Source organism: Antechinus flavipes, chromosome 6 (genome assembly GCF_016432865.1).
Source record: "Antechinus flavipes isolate AdamAnt ecotype Samford, QLD, Australia chromosome 6, AdamAnt_v2, whole genome shotgun sequence".
Taxonomy (NCBI): Eukaryota; Metazoa; Chordata; class Mammalia; order Dasyuromorphia; family Dasyuridae; genus Antechinus; species Antechinus flavipes.
This window is the reverse complement of record NC_067403.1, coordinates 248,689,303-248,709,337: the sequence shown is the minus strand read 5'-3', so window position 1 is coordinate 248,709,337 and position 20,035 is coordinate 248,689,303. Positions and strand designations below refer to the sequence as shown.

Sequence of the window (20,035 nt, the reverse complement as noted above, 5' to 3'; positions counted from 1 at the left end):
ATATGTTGGATGGGCCCTCCTTCAATGAAAAGTGTAGTCTGCCTTGAGAACTAGAAAGTAGACGCTGATCACTCAACTTTGAGGTTACTTAGGGAAGGGAAGAAGCACCTGAACCAAGCCTGGAAGCCTGAGATAGATATGCTGGAGTCCTGGAAGAAGGCATGTGGCATGCGGTCTCCCTCTATCTCTAGGCCTATCTCTCCTCCACAGTCCCCCTCATCTGTGCCGAGCTGCTAGGGAACTTAGCAACAAGAATGCTAGGGAACAGAATAACAAGAGTCTGCATTAATCTTGAGAGCCTTCATCGTGTATCTTGCACACAATGTCCCATTTGCATAGGCAACAAGTCTGTGCAAAGACAAGTCTTGTGCAAACTTGACCCTTGTGGTCTTTGGCTGGTTGGATCTCAGTCAGCTCACTCTTGGGAATGGATGTTGAGGCCTCGGGTGTGAGTTCTGCTTCACTGGCTACAAGTCCAGGGTCCACACCCTGTAGATACTCCAGGACAGGCATTGAGCATGCGCCCCATGGAGATCGCCCCTGGACTCAGGAGTTGGGCTCCTGGATGCACAAGCTAAACACATACTTGTTGTTGGGGCACGTTGGCAGGGGAGATGAGAGGAGTATAAGAACAGGACAGCAGAGGGAGAGAGAGGAAGCAGGGAAGCGGGGAAGCAGAAGGAGAGACAAGATGATGTAACAGAGCAATAAAGCCTCTTTAACTGCATTAGTGGTGTCAGAACTACTCTGTCGTATCCGGAGACTTCCATCTTCCGAAGGTCACAGAGGCGATGATAATTGTGGGTAAGTGCTCAGACACCAGCTGGTGTCACCAGGGCTGCACTAGCTGGGGACCCCAACACCGAGCCACCTGTTGCTGTGGTTTTTGCATGTCTGCTTTTCCGGAAAGCCGTCTGAATTGTTGCTTGCCAGAATTGTCTGTTGCAGATGTTTATCTCAAGCCTGAGCTTCTCAATAGGCCAAAACAATTTCCATGTACTCATCTCTCAGACTTAGATTTTCACATCTTCCATTATTCCTCCATCTTGATCCTTGGCTACTTTTATGAACAAGAACAAAAGTCTTTGTTCACGGAACAAAGAAATCATGGAATGAGAAATCCTTAAAGATCTTAAAAGAGATGGAATCAAAAGACCAAGCCACAGGATCAAGAATCTAGTTATGAGTTTCACATAAATCATTCATTTAAATGGTGGACCAGATCCAAAATCTTAAGACAAACATCAAAGTTATATTTTCCTCCCTGTGTTTGGGGCTGCTCTCCTTCCCATCGATGCGATTAACATTTCTTCATAGCAGACACTTAGTAAATGCTTCCCCTTCCTGCTGAATTTCCTTCAAGCTCTTTGGAACAGCACTGACATCCTATGGTTATTTAGAGTAGTGCAAACCGGGAATCTCCAATTTCCTTTCAGGTTCTATCCCTTTTCATAAAAGCTTCAGCAATAAGAGATTGTCCAATAAGAGACTTTAGTCCTATAGAGGTAATGCCCTCATGAACTACAGATCAAGGTGACATAGAATAGCATAGGTTCCCAAACCATAATAATATTTGCTCTATAAGCATTCTATAAGCAATGTGCAAACATTGTCAGCAGTGGGATTTTGCAGCACTTGGAATATAGCTTCTTAATGAACAAGGACTTCTTGAATCTTCTAAATGTCATTCATTTCTATGGAAGCCAGCCCAAGTTTTCTCCTTATGATTTTAGTCATTGGTGCCCTTGTCGGGCTCTAGAAACAATCTGTTTAACCAGATCATTTGACCAAATTCATTCTCATCAGTCATATTATTTTCAGATATGGCTAACCATACTTTGAAAAGTACGTGACTCACAAAAAAAAAAAAGAAAAAAAAAAACTCCCTGAGTTGAATCAAAAGAGAGGAAGTGCTAAGCAAATACAGGAACTAAAAGAAATTTAGAGAGCACTTCATGCAGTCTCACTCAATTGCTTTGCTGTCTTCTAATCCTACACCTTGCTGGAGTTACTTGGGTTTGTGAAGATGGAAGATCTGGGTGAGTAGGGCTTCTCTATGAGGAGGCAAAAGGGAATGAACATTTGGGTTCTTTTTGTAGAGGGGCTTCTTTGAAGACTAATTAGGTTGTGCACTTAGACTAAAAGATCTGATTTTCACTTCTGTTCCTTACCCCCGAGCAGGAAGAACTGTTCTTATTTTGTTGGGCATCCCCTTTGTCACGGTGGGTTAATCAGAGGACCTAGACTGTTATTCTGCCAAACATTTTTGAATTATATGATATTAAAAGTTTCCTTAATGTATCAAAAGGATGGATGTTTCTTGGAAGGTGCTGAAGAATTGATCATTTAGCTGTTTCCCTGCTTTAGTGGATGTTCTACTCATCTTGTTTACCATGTTTCCAAGTGTGCCTCAAGTATATAATTTTTAGTAGTATTATTTTATAATATTATGAAAACTTACAGTATAAGATGTACCTAACACGCACATATATACACACATACATGTACACATAGATTCTTATATGTATGTATTTGTTGTTATTCAGTCATTTCATTGACTTCATGTCCCATTTGGGGATTTTTTTAGCAAAGATATTGGAGAGGTTTGTCATTTCCTTATCCAGCTTATTATACTGAGGAGAAAACTGAAGCAAATAGTCTTGTATAGATTGCATCAAAACAAGAGGAAGATAACGGTGATATTGGTGAAAAAATGAAATAATGAGACAATATAGTGTAATGATTAGAAGAAGTTTCTTGGACTTAGGAAGGTCTGGATTCGAATCTTGCCTCTAATAGAGCCGTGTTCCTATAGATAAGTCACTTATTTTTGCAGGTCTGTAAGCTAGCATTGTCCAGTTGATCTCTACCAATGGAGGCAGTTTCCACAGTGGAAGTTCCTGAACAGATACAATCTCCCTTTCTCCTCACTCCCGCCCAAAAAAAATGAAAAAAAGGAGAATTTGTATCTTGAGTTCCCTCTGGTGTGTGTAACTTTGGTCTTCCCTGGACCCCAATCTGTAAAAGGCCTCGGCCTGCTCTGGGTCCCCCAGCTCTGGTCTTTGGTGTCCCTTGGATCCCCTTGCCCAGGTGGGACATGAGGCCAGAAGACCGCAGACCACTCTTCCAGCTCCTGCCACGAGGACAAGTTGCACCCATCTTCTCTTCGTCCTCCCTAGATGCTCTTGTTTCCGTGGGGGAGGCCGTCCTCCTGGGGAGGATGTGGGGATGCGGTGAGGAGCAGCATGGCTGACTCCCGGGTCTCTCTCAATCTCAGTTCATGATCTGCCCACTTCCTTTGCCAGCAGAGAGCCTGATGACATCCTTGGACTGCACATGCCTGGTGAAAGGCTGCAGCCATTTAGACTCTGCCCCTCTATCATCTTTTTGATTGCCAGCACTTTGGGATGGCCATTGTGGTTTAGTATACGTAATATGAGGTGATATAATGAACCCAGATGTGTTAAAAAAAAAAAAAAAACTGCTGTGGTCAGCAGCTGCTCCTGAGGAGATCTCAAGAAACTCTGGGTAGAGTTAAGATCTAAAGCTCAGTTCTTGGTATATTGCTTCTCTCCCTCAACCCGTATCCCCTCCTCCTCCTCTCCCCATTGCTCATAATGAAATTAGTCATCTTGAAATTATGAAACCTGGAGAGGAACATGATGTATTAAGAGAAGTGACAGAGGAAAGTGGGGTGACTGAAGCCTGCTAACTGGTTTAGTGAATGTGGGCTAGAGGCAGGTTTTGAAGTTCCGTTTTTTCCAACCTCCTTTCACCTCCAGCTAGCTACCTCATACATTCTCCTTGGTAAATGCTTTTACAGAGTTAAAAAGCCTGGTCTTCATTGTCAAAAGTCTGTCTCAAAATCAAGAACCACTAATATGGCATTTAAACACAGCTAGAGAATTGAAAGAGGGGAGTCAGGATGTTTGGGGAAGCAGTAAGTTTGGGGGCTGGAGACTCCAGCTGTGATTTCACTGACATGAGGAACTCTTGGGCAGGGAAACTCCCTTTACCAGAACTTAGATCTTGCTGTTGCTTAGATCAGGGCTTCTTAAATCTTTTCTGCTTGCAATCTCTTTTCCCCGAGAAATGTTTATGTGAAGCTGGATATATAAGGACATAAAATGAGTATACAAATCAAACATTTACTGATAGCAAAATCCCCATGTTCAGTTATGAGACCCCCCTATGGGGTTGAGAACCAGAGTTTAAGAAGCTGGGGTTGACAGCACTGAGTTTAGAACGGAAACCAGAGGAGCAAAGCCCTTTGCCATCAAAGACTTGAAACTCATGTATTGATTGCCTTGAGAATGGAAGAATGGGCAGCGTTGAATGACTGTGTTGTCTCCCCAGCTAGGGCTTCTTTATTAGTCCAATGGTCTAAAGGATTCCTGAATGGAACGCCATTTTGCCGGGATCACTGTGTGTCTCAGCTGGAAGAGATCTTGGCAATTATCTGGGGGAGGGGGGGCTAGAGGGAGACACTGTGGTCCTGGGGGTACCACCAGCTGTCCCTGGCACAAGAGGTGATGGGCTTGGGGGTACTGTCATGTGGAGGAGTCACTGACCCAGGATACCAGCTTGCAGGGCCGCTGTTAGGAGGGGTGTGGAGGAGGAAAGAGCAGAGTCCGGTGGGCTAGCCTGCTCTCTGGAAAGTTGCCATTTTAATTATTCTGACTAACTAGGTGCTAAGCTCTGTTATTTTTGCACAGCTAAAGGCCCAGCGTGTTTTTCCCACCTGGGGCAAAACGTTGGTTATCCTTCTGTAGTTATAGTTCTGACAATTAATTCCCAAACCTCTTTAGTTAGTAAAGCTTATTTATAAGTCCATGGGGTCTCCTTTATAAAGACTTCCTTTATAGCTAAGGAAATGGAAATACCAAAAGGGGAATGATTTGAACCCAGGTCTGAGATTCCATTTCATTAATGAGATCATTGAATATAAGTATTGGAAGCATAGATGATAGGCAATTAGGAGACAGCCATGGTCTGCCCAAAACAAGGGAATAAACATTAATAATATATATATATATATATATATATATATATATACACATAATAAACATAAAGAATTAAACAAAGTGGATATACTATGTTTCAGCATCATGCTAAGCACTTTGTAAATATATCATTCCACAGGAAACACAATGAATAACCAAGGAGAGGGCAGACCAGAGAGATGGGCCTGGCAGGTTAGTGAGAAGAAGTTCTTGTGTTATTTGACACTTTTCGTTTCTTATTCTTTGGTGGTTCAGATGCTTTGTTAGAAGAACTGGAGCGATCTTCCCTGGGGGAAAGTAATGAGGATCCTGAACCTCTCCAGGGACCCAGGAAGGATGGGAAGGTGGCGGAGGTGGCCAAGGCCAGTCTACTCCAAGATGACACACTGCCCATGCCGGTGAGCTTTTCCTTCAGTTTTTGTGCTTGTAGGGTATAGATGCATGTGCGTGGCCTTTAACAAGTCTTCCATCAGTCCTCATTAGACCATGGCCTTGACTTTGAGTTCTCGAAGGCTGTTCTAGCAAAGCAGCAGCTTCAGTCAGGCTCCTGATGGTGAACCTGGGCCCGGTGATGAGTCCAGAGGACTGAGCGGAGGGCCCCAGCCCTGGAGGGCCGGCAATAACACATGTTGTCACCCAGCAGTAGCGAGCTGGGATGGGGAGGTAGTGGGGGCTGTGGGGACATAAGTGAAATCACAAAGCTTTAAATAATGCTCAGAATGTAAGAGTCTTCCCAATACTGGGGGCATCCCTGAAATGAAAACTGTTCAAAAGATATATATATATATACAATCACATATATACATATACATATACATATAAATATATATACATACACACACACACATATATGAAGAGAGAGAACTGTGTGTGTATCACACACACACACACACACACACACACACACACACATTTTTTATGGCAAGCAAATGGGGGGTATGATTTGTCCTCAGGAACACACAGCTAGCAAATGTTAAGTGTCTGAGGTCAGATTTGAACTCAGGTCCTCCTAACTCCAGAGCTGGTGCTGTATGCACTGTGCCATCGAGCCATCCCCCTCCCTGGCCCCTGATGAATTTTTTTAAATTTAATTTCGATTAAAGAAATAAAGCACTTTTTTTTCTTTCCCTCTATGACATAAAAACATCAAAGCCATTATAATGAATAGCATAGTAAAGCAAAACAGATTCCCAAACTGTGCAGGTCCAAAAAATGTGTCACTCTCTCTTGCGAATTCATCAGTCAGGAACAAGGTGGCTTAGCTCATCAGTCCTCTGGAATGATGATTGCTCAGTGCTGTGGTCAGAGTTCTGAAGTTGTTCAAAATTGCCCTTACAATGGTGGCGTTAAGTTTTATTCCTGGTTCTGCTCTTTTCACCCAGCATTTATATACAATACATACATACATACATATTTCCCCCATTTTCTCTCCATTTCTCTGACTAGCACTCATTGTAGGTTACACAGGAAATTTCTAGTAGCCATATAGCATCAAAAAGGAAAAGCAATACATGTGTGCAATAACACATATGTGAAAATTATCATAGTTTGGCAAATATAGAAGTCTTGTCAGAGTCAGGAAGCCCTGGATTCAAGCCTACCTCTGGTTTGTAATGGTCATGTGCAAATTTGTTGGAGAGAAGTAAGCCATGTCTAGCTGCCCTGTGATTCTAGATGGCGCAGGTTAGGGATGAGCAGACTTTTTCCTTGCCTTGCCTTCTTTACTCATCCCAGTCCTGCCTAGAAGTAATTAGAATGGACCTCCTTTGATATATGGAGGACCCTCATTAAAAGGGAGAGCTAGCAGTTGCTTCCCTTATGAAATTAGAACCATAATTACAGGATGTTGATAGTTAGACAATGAACGTTTTTATTCTTTTTTTTTATCACACCTCTGTGTTCTAGGCGCAGGTGATATATACTACAAAGATTGAAGAGGTCAATGTCTACAGGTATTCCATTTTCAATGATATTTTTGTTTAAATTTTGGGAACTATGAATGCTTGGTAAGGATATTTGTGATCGATCATAGACATATCATACTCTCTCCACCATGTCTCATCTCTGAGCAGGTCTAGTTTGCAAAGTCCCATAATGGTTAAGTGATCCTGTTCTTTTCAAGACCTGCAAAAATAGAGGTAATCTCTTAAGTGACCCAAGAGTAAGAGTGCAAGTGGCCTGCCCTGCCTAGGACATAAGGAGCTGGTCAAAAACTCCCTTCTGTGCACATTTGGGCAAGCTAGCAGAGAAACTGGTTTGCCCAACAATGTGAAGGCCAAGAAATATAAACTTCATATCCTCGAATCATAGCCCCACTGCCTAAAGTTCTCACCTATTGATTAGCCATATCTATTTGTTGCTCTGCTCAGTATGGCTATGGAAGCTTATCCTGGTTGAAGACTCTGGAAATTCTGGACAGTGATCCTTTGAGAAGGTTTTCTTTATCGGTACTAGAGTCTCCAGAATGGCAGAGGAGCCTATTTTCACTCTATTTTTATTCATAATTTTCACCCCCTCTTTTTAAGGCTGAGGGAACTAAGTTAAATAATTTGCCCAAGGTCATGGAGGAGATAAATACCAGAGTTGGGATCCAAACTGAAATCTTCTGACTACTCTACATTTCTCATTTGACCCCTACAATTGTGCTTTATTGGACACCCACGATCCACTGGTCTTTTGCCTTTTCATTTCTCCTCCATTGTAATAAGACTAGAAAGAAATGTTGCATTTTCCTCCCCATGCTGCATCTGTACAGACAACCACCTACCCCTTACCTGGGAGAAAGAAAAATACGTAGTTTTGACAGTTAAAATTGCAGTTTGTGGTGATTTGGGCATTGGGGATTTTTATTGTTACTTATGGTGCTGCTGCTTCTGTGTAGTGACATTCAAGAGCCAGAGGCCGAGAGGCCGCCTCAGAGCACACCTCAGAGCACACCTCAGAGCACCTCAGCGGCCGCCCAGCTGGATGAGCTCATGGCTCACCTGTGTCAGATGCAGTCCAAGGTAAGTGTGGGCCTTGCTTTATGGGCTTTCAAAAGGAGCACTGAGAAGTACATAAGCATAAAGCTAAGATTTGTGTTTAGGACCTCTATAAAGACCCTGGGTTCCATTCCTTTTCAGGGAATGACTTGAGTTGGTGTGCCACCATCTGTATGTTCCAGACTAAAATACAGTGATCTTGGATTGTATTCCTGGAACTTTGCTAGGCATCAATATGTTACAAAAAGACAGCGTGCCATGATCATTAAAAAACTAAAAACTTTCTTCTAAATACTTTTTTTTAATTCGGCTTAAAATATTAAGAAATAAATGTTTGTCTGGTCTAAAATCCTTTTTAGACTTTTCCTTTTCCTTTCACAAAATATGATAATAATAAGAACAAAAACCCAAGTGCCTCACGTCCAATCCCCTAAAAGTACTAGTCCTACGATCCGTCTAGAGACTGTACTGACCTTTCCATTCTGAAGGGTTTAGAGCAGGAGTTCTTAACTTTTTTGGTAGTATGAACCTTTTTGGCCAATAGACCCCTTCTCAGAAGAATGTCTTAAATGCCTAAGATAAAATAAGATACTGTTTTGAAATGCAGTTATCAAATATTATATAAAAGTTGATGGATCTCAGGGTAAGAATCCTTAAATTAGCTTGATTACAGAAAATAATAAACCCTTTCAATCCTTGAGGGATTTAGTTGAGGAAGGAATTGAAGAGCTTTAGAAGATTAAGATACAGTAGAATATAAAATCCAAAATATCTTAACATGGGCGTCTTTTCTTTGTTCAAGATTCCCACCAGCAAAAATTGTATCAGTTTTTATTAAAGTCTTATGTTTTTGCATCATCATAATTTCCCTCAATTTCTTCTCTACCCCAGAACCATTCCATAGAACAGATAATATTTTTTAAAGAGAGAGAGATGAAGGAAGGAAAGAAAGAAGGGAAGAGGGAGAGAAGAAGGGAAGAGAAGAAGAGGTAGAAATAGAGAAAATGAAGAGGAAGAAATCAATAGTCAATACCTTGAAAAAATTCAAAAACTTGTTTAATGTAAACAGCTATGGACATCCCACTTCCATGAAAAGGTAGTTTGGGGTGTTCCTTCATATCTCTTTTTTTGAGTCCTACTTGAACTTTACAATTTTATTACACTTACTTGTAACTTTTTGGTTTGTAGTTTTTTTTTTTTTTTTTTTTTTTTTTTGGTGTGTTTTCTGTTTGCATTGGTTTAGTCATTGTGTCTCTTATTTTCTTTCTTCCTGTGCATCCATTTGTGTATTTCTTCCCATGTTTATGTTCATCACATCATTTCTTAGTCTAGTAAATTCCATGACATTATGTACCAGTTTGTTTTGCCATTCTCCAATTAATGCATGTCACTTTATTACAATTCTTTGCTATCACAAAAAGTGATGCTATAAATATTTTGTGTCTGTGGGGATTGTCTTCTCATCAGTAGTCCTTTGGGTATAAACCCAATAATGGAAGTTTTCTGGTTCAAAGGATATGAATATTTTATTCAATTTGTATAACTCCAAGTTGCTTCACACAAAAGTTACACCATTTCACAGCTCCACCAACAATGTATTAGCGTACCTATTGTCTCACAACTCCTCCAGCAGTGATTATTGACATTTTTTGTCATCTTTGCTAATTTGCAATGTAACTTTAAATTGTCTTGTGATAAATGCTGTTGTGGAGATAAAGGGCGGGCACTATCAACTTGAACATTCTTTTTTCTGAGCTATAACAGGCAACAGGCATTTATTAAGCACTTACTATTTGTCAGACTGAGAAATACAAAGAAAGGAAAGACAGTCCTTGTCCCCAAGTTCACATTCCAATGGGGGTGACAACATTTAAATAACTGTATAAATAAATTATAACTAGTATAAATGGGAGATAAATCTCCGAGAGAAGATGCTAGAAATGCTTGGAATTATGTTAACAAAATTGTTTCTGGCCGACTTGTGTCTAAAATGCAGAAAAGCTTTTTTCTTTGATAGAAGCCTATGACCCAGGTGGGGAGGTACATGAAATAGCTACATCACAGGCAAATATGTCATTTCTCATAGTGTAGACATGAAATGTTTATTGGATAAATAAATATAAGGCCATAAAAGTGAGATATTGTGATTGTGGGGCCTTTGGGGCAGAATCTGATTGTTGAATCCTAAGGGTGGAAAGAGTTATCTAGGCCAGTCCCTTTCCTAGGCCTGCAGCAGGGGTATTGGTTTCAGAGGAGTAGAAGAGTCCTATTTCTGAGATTTTGCAAAGTAAGATCCACAGATGTTGGGTTTGGGGAGTGAGAGGTAGGAGGAATCCAGGATAATTGCTACCCTGAGGGGCTTTCTTAGCAGTGGTCAGGAAGCTAAGAGGAGGTGAGGGGTTAGAGGACAGAGAATAAGTTTAGTCTTGGACATAACTGACTAGAAGATGTCTGCCATACATCCATTTTGAGACTTCTCAAAGGCAAGTTGTAGTGGGAGATCGGAGGTCAGAAGAGAGGTTGGAGCAAGAAAGGTTGATCTGAGACTCATCAGCTCAGAGATGGTAATTAAATCCATAGGAGCTAATGAGGCCATCAAGCAAAGCAAAGTGACTTGTTCAACCTACAAGACGTCAGGACCAGAATCTGAACTCCATTCTTCCATTTCCAGTCCATGGCATTGATCGCTATTAGCTCATGGGATCTTAGGGCTGGTTAAGCAAGAAAAGTCATCTAGCTCGGCCTCAGACCTTCTCAGAGACACCTGGCACTTCCAAGAACCCCCCAGGGACTCCCCAGGGACCCACTGCTCTCTGGCTTCATGGTTGGACAGCATTTCCCTCCTGTTGAAGTGAAAGCTGCCCTGCACCTGGCACTAGCCCATGGCCTCCAGACAGTGGAAGATGGTTTCCTTAACTGTAGTCCAACCTCAGACTTGGCTGCTTGGGCGGGGAGACTGTCATGGTAGATGCTAAAAGTCAGGGAGTTTTGGGGATTATGTGCAACATGCTTTATCAGTTAAGATGCTAAATTAGTTAGGTGGCCATTGGCTCAGAGAGCTGAAGCTGCAAGAGATCTCAGCCGACCAGCAAAATAGAGTTACCTTGGAAGTACCCGTCACAGGTGGGATTTGAACCCATGTTGTCCCACTCTTGAGCCAGTGCTCTTTTAGCTGTACCAGCTAAACACAGAGTCATGAGAGACTGGGGCTAAGAGAGCCCGATTCAGGTGCCTTTTTTCCTCTCCCAAATAATACTTTTCCTGGGTGATAGATTTTCTGTCAGCGCTTGCACATAAGTAATAATGGGATGTGGATGTGGATGGGCTTGTGAACATTAAATTCCATGACTGAAAAGCCTTTTAAAGTTTTTCTCCCTGCTGGTAGGTCATGGGGAAGTCTGCTGGCCCCAGGGAGCCGCTGCCAAAGAAAGATACCAACAATTCTTTGGACACGATGCTTGGGGGATTGGAGCAGGACTTGCAGAACCTTGGTATTGCCACCACCCCCAAGGGCCACTGTGCTTCCTGCCAAAAACCCATTGCTGGAAAGGTGGGTATTCCCCAGTCACTGGGGTGTATGTCTGGGTCTCTGTTCTGTGTGCCCCCCAGGACTGATCTTTATCTAAGGTAAACGTTTGGGACTATTCTCATCTTGATTTCCTTTCTTATGATTAAAAAAAAAAACGTTTAATAGCTAAAAGATATCCAAATAAACAAATATAAAAACATCAACTAGGAACATATATATATGTGTGTGTGTGTGTGTGTGTGTGTGTGTGTGTGTGTGTATTCTGGGTTCCTAGTTCATGTATACACACACACACACATAAATATAGATGATTTGCTTCTTTGTCTTTTCATGAGCTTCTGTTTACATGATCAGATTATGTTTATTCTTATTTTTGTATATTGTTGCTCTGAGAATGTTCTTTTTTCTGTATCACTTCATCTAAAGCTTCCTTTGAAGACAAAGTTTTTTTGTAGTCTTTATTTTTCTAATTTCTTATGGTAAAATAATATATTATATTCATATATTATGAGTTATTCAACAGTCACTGAACTTGTGGACTGATTGTAGTTTTTGCTGTTACACCTAAAATCACTCTTAAGTATTTCTGTGTGGATATCCTTTCCTCCCATTAGGAACATTCTTACATCTAACCCAAGTACAGAGATCTTTGAGTTAAAATGTGTGATCTGTTTTATAACTCTTCCCATATTACCAGATTTGTTTCCAGAAAAAGTATACTAATTCAAATTTAGTTTTCTTTCAATTGAAAAAAAGATCTTTCTCTTTCACTTCCTCTACCATAAGGAGGGATGGGGGAAGGGAAAGTTTTGCTAATTTACAACTCCACCAATGATGAAGTAGTGTTTCGAATTTCAATACCATCAGCATCAGGTGCCTCCTTACATACATCAAAGTAACCAGTATTCCTTTAAGTAATAAAGTTCACTTGTTTTAATTTGCATTTCCTCTTCATTCTTATGCAAACTTTAACTGGGTTTCTTCAGTTTTGATTCATTTTTAATCAATCGGTAATTATTTATTGTTGCTCAGTCTTGTCTGACTCTTTGTGATCCCATTTGGGGTTTTCTTGCCAAAGATACTGGAGTAAGTGGCTCTCCAAGTATTTATTGAGTTCATATTCTGTTTATAACCCTATGCTAGGCAATGGAAAACAAAGAGAAAAAAAAAAGGCAGCAGTCCCTGTTTGCAAGGAGCTATGACCATTTATCCTGTGGGTAATTATTGATTTTGCAAATTTGGGTCAATTCTTTAGAGATTTTAAATATCAATATTATCAGATATTTCACCATAAAACATTTCACCAATCTGTTCCTTTCTTTATTGATTGTATTACTTTCTGTTGTATTATGAGTCTTTATTTTTATGCAATTGAATTAATCTTTTTTTGTCATCAACAATTTCCTTCATTTATTTGGTGGATATTAATTTCCCTTATTTCCACAATTGGGATAAATATATAATTCCTTTTCTAAAATTTTTGTGGTATTTAAGTATTAAGATTTTTGATCACCTTAGAATTTATTATAGAACATGGATCCAATCCCACTTGTTATTCTGCTAAATAATTGTTTTTTTCCCCTGAAAAATGAATGGTTCTTCCTGTGTTTTGTAATTTGAGATTGTTCCTTGGTTTTGAATTTATATCTGGCCTATCTTTTCTGTTTTATTGATTTGTTACTCAAATATTCCTAGATACATTTTAAAATGATTACCTTACATAATATAAATTGAAATTTGGGGATGAAAATCATCCTACTTTAACACAAAATTCATAATTCTTTTTCTTCTTCTTCTGCATTTTTTCTCCTGTGTTTATTTTGTCATCTTTTTACCTGTGGAATGGCAATCTTTGGAGGAAGTTAGATGAGAAAGTCACCACCAATGATTGCAAGATCCTTTTTTTTTTTTTAATATTTTAAAAATTCAATTTTGTTTTATTTTTAGTTCTAAATTCTCTTCCTTTCTTCATCTTCGCCTTCTCCTCACTGAGGATGCAAAAAATACCAAACCATTACAAATATGAAGTCATGCAAAACAAATTTCTGCATCAAGCCATTGTCTTAAAAATAGTGGGGAAAAAGGAGATAAATATGAGTTTTATTCTGCCCCTGGTTTCCACGATTCTCTCTATGGAGACAGAGAGCATTTTTCATCATGAGTCCTTTGAAGTCATGGTAGGTCATTATATTGATCAGAATTATTAGGTTCTTCTTGGTGGTTATCTTTACATTATCGCTGTGATAATAATATAATATATATATATATATATAATACTATAATAATAAATAAACAAATAAATATTATCTATCTATCGATATATGTGCTCTCTATCAGAGAAACTTATGGCCAATTTTCCCCCCTATTTTCCTTGTAGGACCCTTGAGGCATCCCTGAATGACTCATTTACATTATTGCTGTGACTGAATAAATTGTTCTTCTGATTCCCATAAGTCTTCTCAGATCTTTCTGAAACCTTCCCCTTTGTTTCTTCCATTAACTTTGTGCAGCCATTCCCTCACTTCCTGTTCTGTCGCCAAAAGAAGAGCTGCTATAAATATTTTTTGTCTTAATTTCAATAGGTCCTTTCCCCTTTTCTTTGATCTCTTTGGAGTCTATTAGTTTGGGAGGCATAGTTCCAAATGGCTTTCCATGTGGTTGGACTAGTTCACAGTTCCACTAACAGTATATTAGCATGAAACTACCTGTTTTCCCACATTACTCCTACCATTAGATCTTTTCTTTTTCTGAGTAACCTAATGGGCGTCAGGTAGTACCTTAGACATCCTCTCATTTGAGTTTCTCTTATTATTAGTGATTTAGAACATTTTTTAATATTATTGTTGTGATAGCTTTGATTTCTTCCTCAGAATGTCATTTATCCATTTATCAATTGGGAAATGGCGCTTCTTTTTATAAATGTCATATATTTATATAAATATTAAATAAATATATTTATTTTTATAAAAATAATATAATAAATAAATGTGTATATGTGTGTATGTGTGTATATATATAATCTATCTATCTATATACGTGCTCTCTATCAGAGAAACTCGTGGCAGATGTCCCCCCCTAGTTTCCTTGTAGGACCCTTGAGGGATCCCTGAATGACTCACCTTCACCGTTTTGAAGGACGGGGCAGGAGGAGTGATTATTTCGGGTCCCGCTTAAGCTTTCCCTCCTTAGCTCACTTTGCATTTTCTCACCTGTGTTCCCAGGAGGACACGAGTTCCTCCAGGCCCAGGCCTGCGTCCCCTTTGTCCTCGGGGCCCAGTGCCCCTCGCGGCGTCTCTCACAGAGCGGGCCTTTAACCCGTTTCCTCTTTGGCCATCTTTCTTTGCCCCGCCGCAGGTGATCACAGCTCTGGGGAAGACCTGGCACCCGGAACACTTCGTCTGCGCTCACTGCAAGACGGAGCTGGGCTGCGGCAGCCCCTTCTTCGAGCGCGGCGGCCTGGGCTACTGCTCCCACGACTACCACGAGCTGTTCTCGCCCCGCTGCGCCTACTGCGCAGCCCCCATTCTTGACGTGAGTAGACTCCCCCCCCCTCCCCAGCTGGGCGGATGGGGAAGCGCCGCCATGTTCTCACGGGAGCACGTGTCCCTTTTGCAGAAGGTGCTGACGGCGATGGACCAGACGTGGCACCCGGAGCACTTCTTCTGCGCCCACTGTGGGGAGGTGTTCAGTGAGGAAGGTAGGCCGCTCCGGGAGCCTGCTGCACAGGAGGACGGCCACAAGGTGTCCGCCTGGGTGCCCACGTGCCGCTCCTGCTTTGGGCCTACGGGACGCCGGCTGGGTCCTCTGCCCAGCTTCCTGCGGGTTACGCAATCTCGACCCTATCCCTTAGCTCCTTTCCCCGCCCGGGCCTCATTGGAATGGAGGGAGCCATTTTCCTTCCTGTTTGGAGGAGTTTATCCCTTCAAGAATCAACGAAAACCAATTTATGAACGGAGGCTTTTGGCCTGTTAGTGAGTCCGAGGCACCCTCCCCCACCCCCTTGTTGGGAACATCTGTATTCACGCCGCCTGCAGGAAGAAGCTAGAAGTCTCTACCTTCTGTCAGCTTAGCCGGGGAAGCAGATTTTGTTTTACCACAGACAGTGCGGTTCTCTGCAGTGACCCCCGGCCTAACCTCGGGAGAAGTCCCTTTGGTCAGCACTTTTTTGCCTCCTCCAAGGCTCGAGCTTCCTCTGCCCCCTCCCCGGGGCAGGTGCTGTCCCCCGAGAGCGCCCACGGGGAGCCCCGCCTTTCTTTTTCTTGTTTCCTCCCGGCCCTGCAGGTGCTCGCTAATTTCCCTCGTGGCCCCGAGTCTCAGCTGAGCAGCGACACCCCCTCCCCTGCTGTGGTACTTTTAATTGTCAGCGTTTCTTGTCAGCCCTCCCGAAGTAATTGGCCCCCGAGAGAGCCTCGAGAGGCTTGGGGCTGAAACTTTCCCAATTTGCTGGGTTGTTAAATGGAGGGGCATCACAGAAAGTTTGGCTGATTAGCGGTGATCCTCCCTCTCCTGAGGCTCCTCTGATTTGGAATGGCCCTGTTTTCTAGCAGCCCCTTCTGGGAGGGCCTCAGGGGGTCACCTGGCAAGGCTGAGTCATTCCTTTCAGAAGCCACATTGACTTTCTTCCTCATCACCGCCATTTACCAGGCTCGGTTCGGTGTTATTGGTGGGAAGCCTGGTGTGATGATAAGCAGGCTTTTATGGCTTCCATAGCGGACCCAAGTGCATTAAATTGCCTTTGCTAACAAGACTGGAAATTTATAGAAGTCTTTGCTATGATGCGGTGAGGGGAGAATTGAATTTCTCTTTTATATCTGCAGTAAATGCCCAAAGAGAGCATCTGATGACAGTTATTCTTTCATCCAGCAAACATTTATTAATCTAGGAACTAGCATCATTAGTAGGTGACTAAAAGGAAGCAAGTGCTCATTTATTTGTTGCTTTTCAGCAAAGCCATATCAGTTGGGGATTGGGAAATACATCAAAGAATAGCACAGTGGGACAGTTCCAGGGAGGATCTCTGCCCAATACTGCAGTTGGTCCTGTGGCCCTTGGTCACTCTCTCCACATTTGTCCAAGAGATTTGCTAAACCCCAAATAAAAAGCTCCCTGTCAGACTTCCCTTCTCAGTGGGAAAGGTGAATGTGAGAAAGGAAATCTCTTCAACTCTCTTATTTATACATTAAGAACTTGGAGTGCAGCTGATGTGACTTCTAGTAGTATCAGCTGAAAGGTCTGAGGAATATAAAGGGATGTTCTAAGTTTATTTCTGATAGTCCTTTCAGATTTAGCACAAGGGAGAATTCTAGTTGGGAAACTTTGAGCTCAGTTTTTACCCAGTGTAGTGTGCATACATAAGATGGGTACTGGGTCCGGAGGCCAGGGCTCTAAATCTGGCCATTGGCCAGCTTTGTGATCATAGGCCTGTTGCTTATCATCTTGGAGCCTCAGCTTCCTCATTTGCAAAATGGGTTTCTGAGGTGTGCACTGCCTCCCACAGAGGGGCTTTGTGCCTGAAGCTCTTAAGGAAACTTAAGGTGCCATACAAGCCGCAGTCTTTCCCATATTGGCCATGTCTCTATTTGTGGCTATAGTTTTGCTGTTATGAATTTTCTAGTTCAGTCAATCACTCAATCAACTAATACTTATTGAGGGTCTGCTGTGTATCAGGTACATTGCCAAGTGCCAGGGATCCAAAAAAAAAACAAGAGACAATCCTCTCAAGGAGCCTATAGTCTGATAAGAGAGACTGTGTGTTAAATAAATAAGTTCATGTGAGTCTCTCCAGGCCTCTCTGAAATCATTCTATTGGTCGTTTCTTACAGAACAATAATATTCCATAGCCTTCATACACCACAATTTATTCAGCCATTTTCCAACTGATAGGCATCCACTCAGTTTCCAGCCCCTTGCCACTACACACAGGGCTGCCACAAACATTTCTGCACATGGGGTCCCTTTCCCTTTTTTATGATCTCTTTGGAATGAAGGCCTTTGGGCATAGTTCTAAATTGCTTCCCGGAGACAATATGAGGGCACTGGAGTTTATTGTGCCCCTGTGGGGTAGGGTGATGTAATCATATCTACAATCTAGGAAAATCATTTTAGCGACTGAATTGGGGTGTTAGAGAGGGGAGAGACAGGCAAGCAAACCTGGCAGCAGGCTTTAACAATAGGCCAGGTCATGGCGGGGTTTGCACCAGGGGTTGGTGATGTCAAAAGAAAGGAGGAGTATTTGGGAGAGGTTGCAAAGGTGGAATTAACGGTCTTGGAAATAGATGGATTTGGGAGGTGAGAGACAATAAGGAATCCAAGATGACTCTTAGCTTATGAGCCTGAGGGACTGGTAGGATGGTGTTGCCTTCCACAGTAAGGGAACGTAGGAAGGAAGGATTTAGGAGGAAGGAGTTTGGTTTTGGACACAATGAGCTTAAGTTTTCTCTTGGAATCCAGTTCAAGAGGTATGAGAGACATTTGTTATCCTTTGAAGAGCCAAGAAAGTCCAAGGCAAGTCTCTGTGAAGGTGGGGATGGGGAGCAGGCAGTCCCTTGTCCATGGCAAACCCTAGAGCCTCCTAGATTTAGACAGCAGGTATCAGGTGTGCTTTTCCACTGCCGGGGAAAAGGTCTCTAGTCCCAGCCAAATGATTTTCTTTTGAATGAGCTAACCTGGTGTCCAAGCCACAGTCAGTTTTGATTTTGATTTAAAGACTCATTTCACATGGTGAGTGACTCCTTGGCTCTGTCTCCCCAGGATTCCATGAAAAGGACAAGAAGCCGTACTGCCGGAAAGATTTCTTGGCCATGTTTGCTCCCAAGTGTGGAGGCTGCAACCGGCCCGTGTTGGAAAATTACCTGACTGCCATGGATGCTGTCTGGCACCCAGAGTGCTTCGTGTGTAGGGTCAGTCAGCCTGGGGACTTACAGAGAGTTAGGGGGCAGGAAGGGGGGCTTCTCAAAATTGCCGGGCTTATCTGGCTCTCATTTACTTCCTCTGTACAATGAGCAGATTGGATGATAGCCTCGTCCAAACCTAATGATTCCCATTTTAGGGAGCTTTCAGGGAAGACCTGATGCTTCCTGATGTCCCCCAGAGTCGGCATGTTCCCTTCTCTAATTCTGACATTTTGAAACTGTATTCTTCAAGAGATGCTGCCCTCAACTCTATTGCCTTGGTACTTAGGTCAGCAGTGCTATCCCAGGATAGGCTTGGGGGCTCTCAGGGCCCTTCTGCTTTCTGGGGACAGCAACACATGCTCCCCCCTTAGCACCTGCATTTGTTCCCTTGTCTCCAGGACTGTTTCCAGGCTTTCTGTACAGCCTCCTTCTTCGAGCTGGACGGACAGCCTTTCTGCGAGCTGCACTACCACCGGCGGCGAGGGACCATCTGCTACGGGTGCGAGCTGCCCATCAGTGGCCGCTGCATCAGCGCCATGGGCCGCAAGTTTCACCCGGAGCACTTTGTGTGCGCCTTCTGCCTGAGCCAGCTGTCCAAGGGCATCTTCCGAGAACAGAATGACAAGGCCTACTGTCAGCCCTGCTTCAACAGGCTCTTCCCTCTCTAACTCCAAGGTGTTCCCCGGGCCCTTCTGATACCAGCCGGGCCCAGGGGAGAAGGGGCACAAGAAACCCCCACTGACCTCTCAGCAGCCTGATGGGGAGGCCGGAGCAGTGAGGAGACGCTTCTCAACAGGGCAGAGGCCTTTCCTTCCCAACATGGGCTAAGCCTTTTCTAGATTTGCTTATCCTTCCCCAGGGTAGCCAACCCTTAAAAGTGCTAGTTACTCTGAGCTCCTCCCTCACTAGAAACATAGAGCTCAGTTTTATTGCTTTGTGTACTCATCACACACATAGACACTGACATGACACACACACATAGCTCCTCTCTTTCTTCTCTCTCTGTCACTCTTTTCTCTCTCTCTCTCTCTCTTCTCTCTCTCTCTCTCTCTCTCTCTCTCTCTCTCTCTCTCTCTCTTTCTCCCTTGCTCTTGCTATCACTGTCTCTCTGTTTCTGTCTGTCTCTCTGTCTTGGTCTCTCTTGCTTTCATTCTCACTGTCTCTCTCTGTCTCTCTGTCTCATGTACACATACACACACATAGAGCACCTCATCTTAAGGCCACCTTTTCTCACTTATCTTATTCTATTTTATATAATCCCTGGGGCTGCTGAAATTCTGACATATGCTAAAAAAGACTATGGAAGCTTAAAATTCAAATAAAATTCAAATTTTCTCTTGGGGAAATAATTTGTAACTACATGTTCTTGAATGCTGGCCTCTGAGAAATAAAATAACTTGCTATTTTGAGTCTTATTTCTTTTTTTTAGGCCCAATGATACTCCCTTTCCCTCCATTCCTTCTGTTTCATATTGTAGATAATAAAAAAAAAGCCCTTTAAAGATGAGAATAAAGGAAAAAAGCTATGCTTGATAATTTGGGAATTGGAGGTCTTTGGAGCCGTATTTTAGATACATCTGTTTCCCATGGCTCATCCACAAAGTATTGTGACTCAATCTGAAAATTTTTT

General features: G+C 42.4%; 1 protein-coding gene across 2 annotated transcripts; it reads left to right on the top strand.

Moving 5' to 3' along the window:
* Positions 1-520: 520 nt before the first annotated feature.
* LPXN (leupaxin) lies at positions 521-19,434 on the top strand. 2 transcript variants are annotated; one of them, XM_051964946.1, is made up of 9 exons: positions 521-804; positions 5,259-5,401; positions 6,909-6,955; positions 7,885-8,008; positions 11,370-11,534; positions 14,868-15,044; positions 15,129-15,210; positions 18,264-18,412; positions 18,805-19,434. In XM_051964946.1, the coding sequence occupies exons 1-9, from the start codon at positions 792-794 to the stop codon at positions 19,072-19,074; spliced, it is 1,170 nt and encodes a 389-aa protein (XP_051820906.1). In that variant the 5' UTR covers positions 521-791; the 3' UTR covers positions 19,075-19,434. The 2 variants fall into 2 exon arrangements, with proteins under 2 accessions (XP_051820906.1, XP_051820905.1); XM_051964945.1 differs by lacking the exon at positions 521-804 and adding an exon at positions 1,660-2,039.
* Positions 19,435-20,035: the final 601 nt, after the last annotated feature.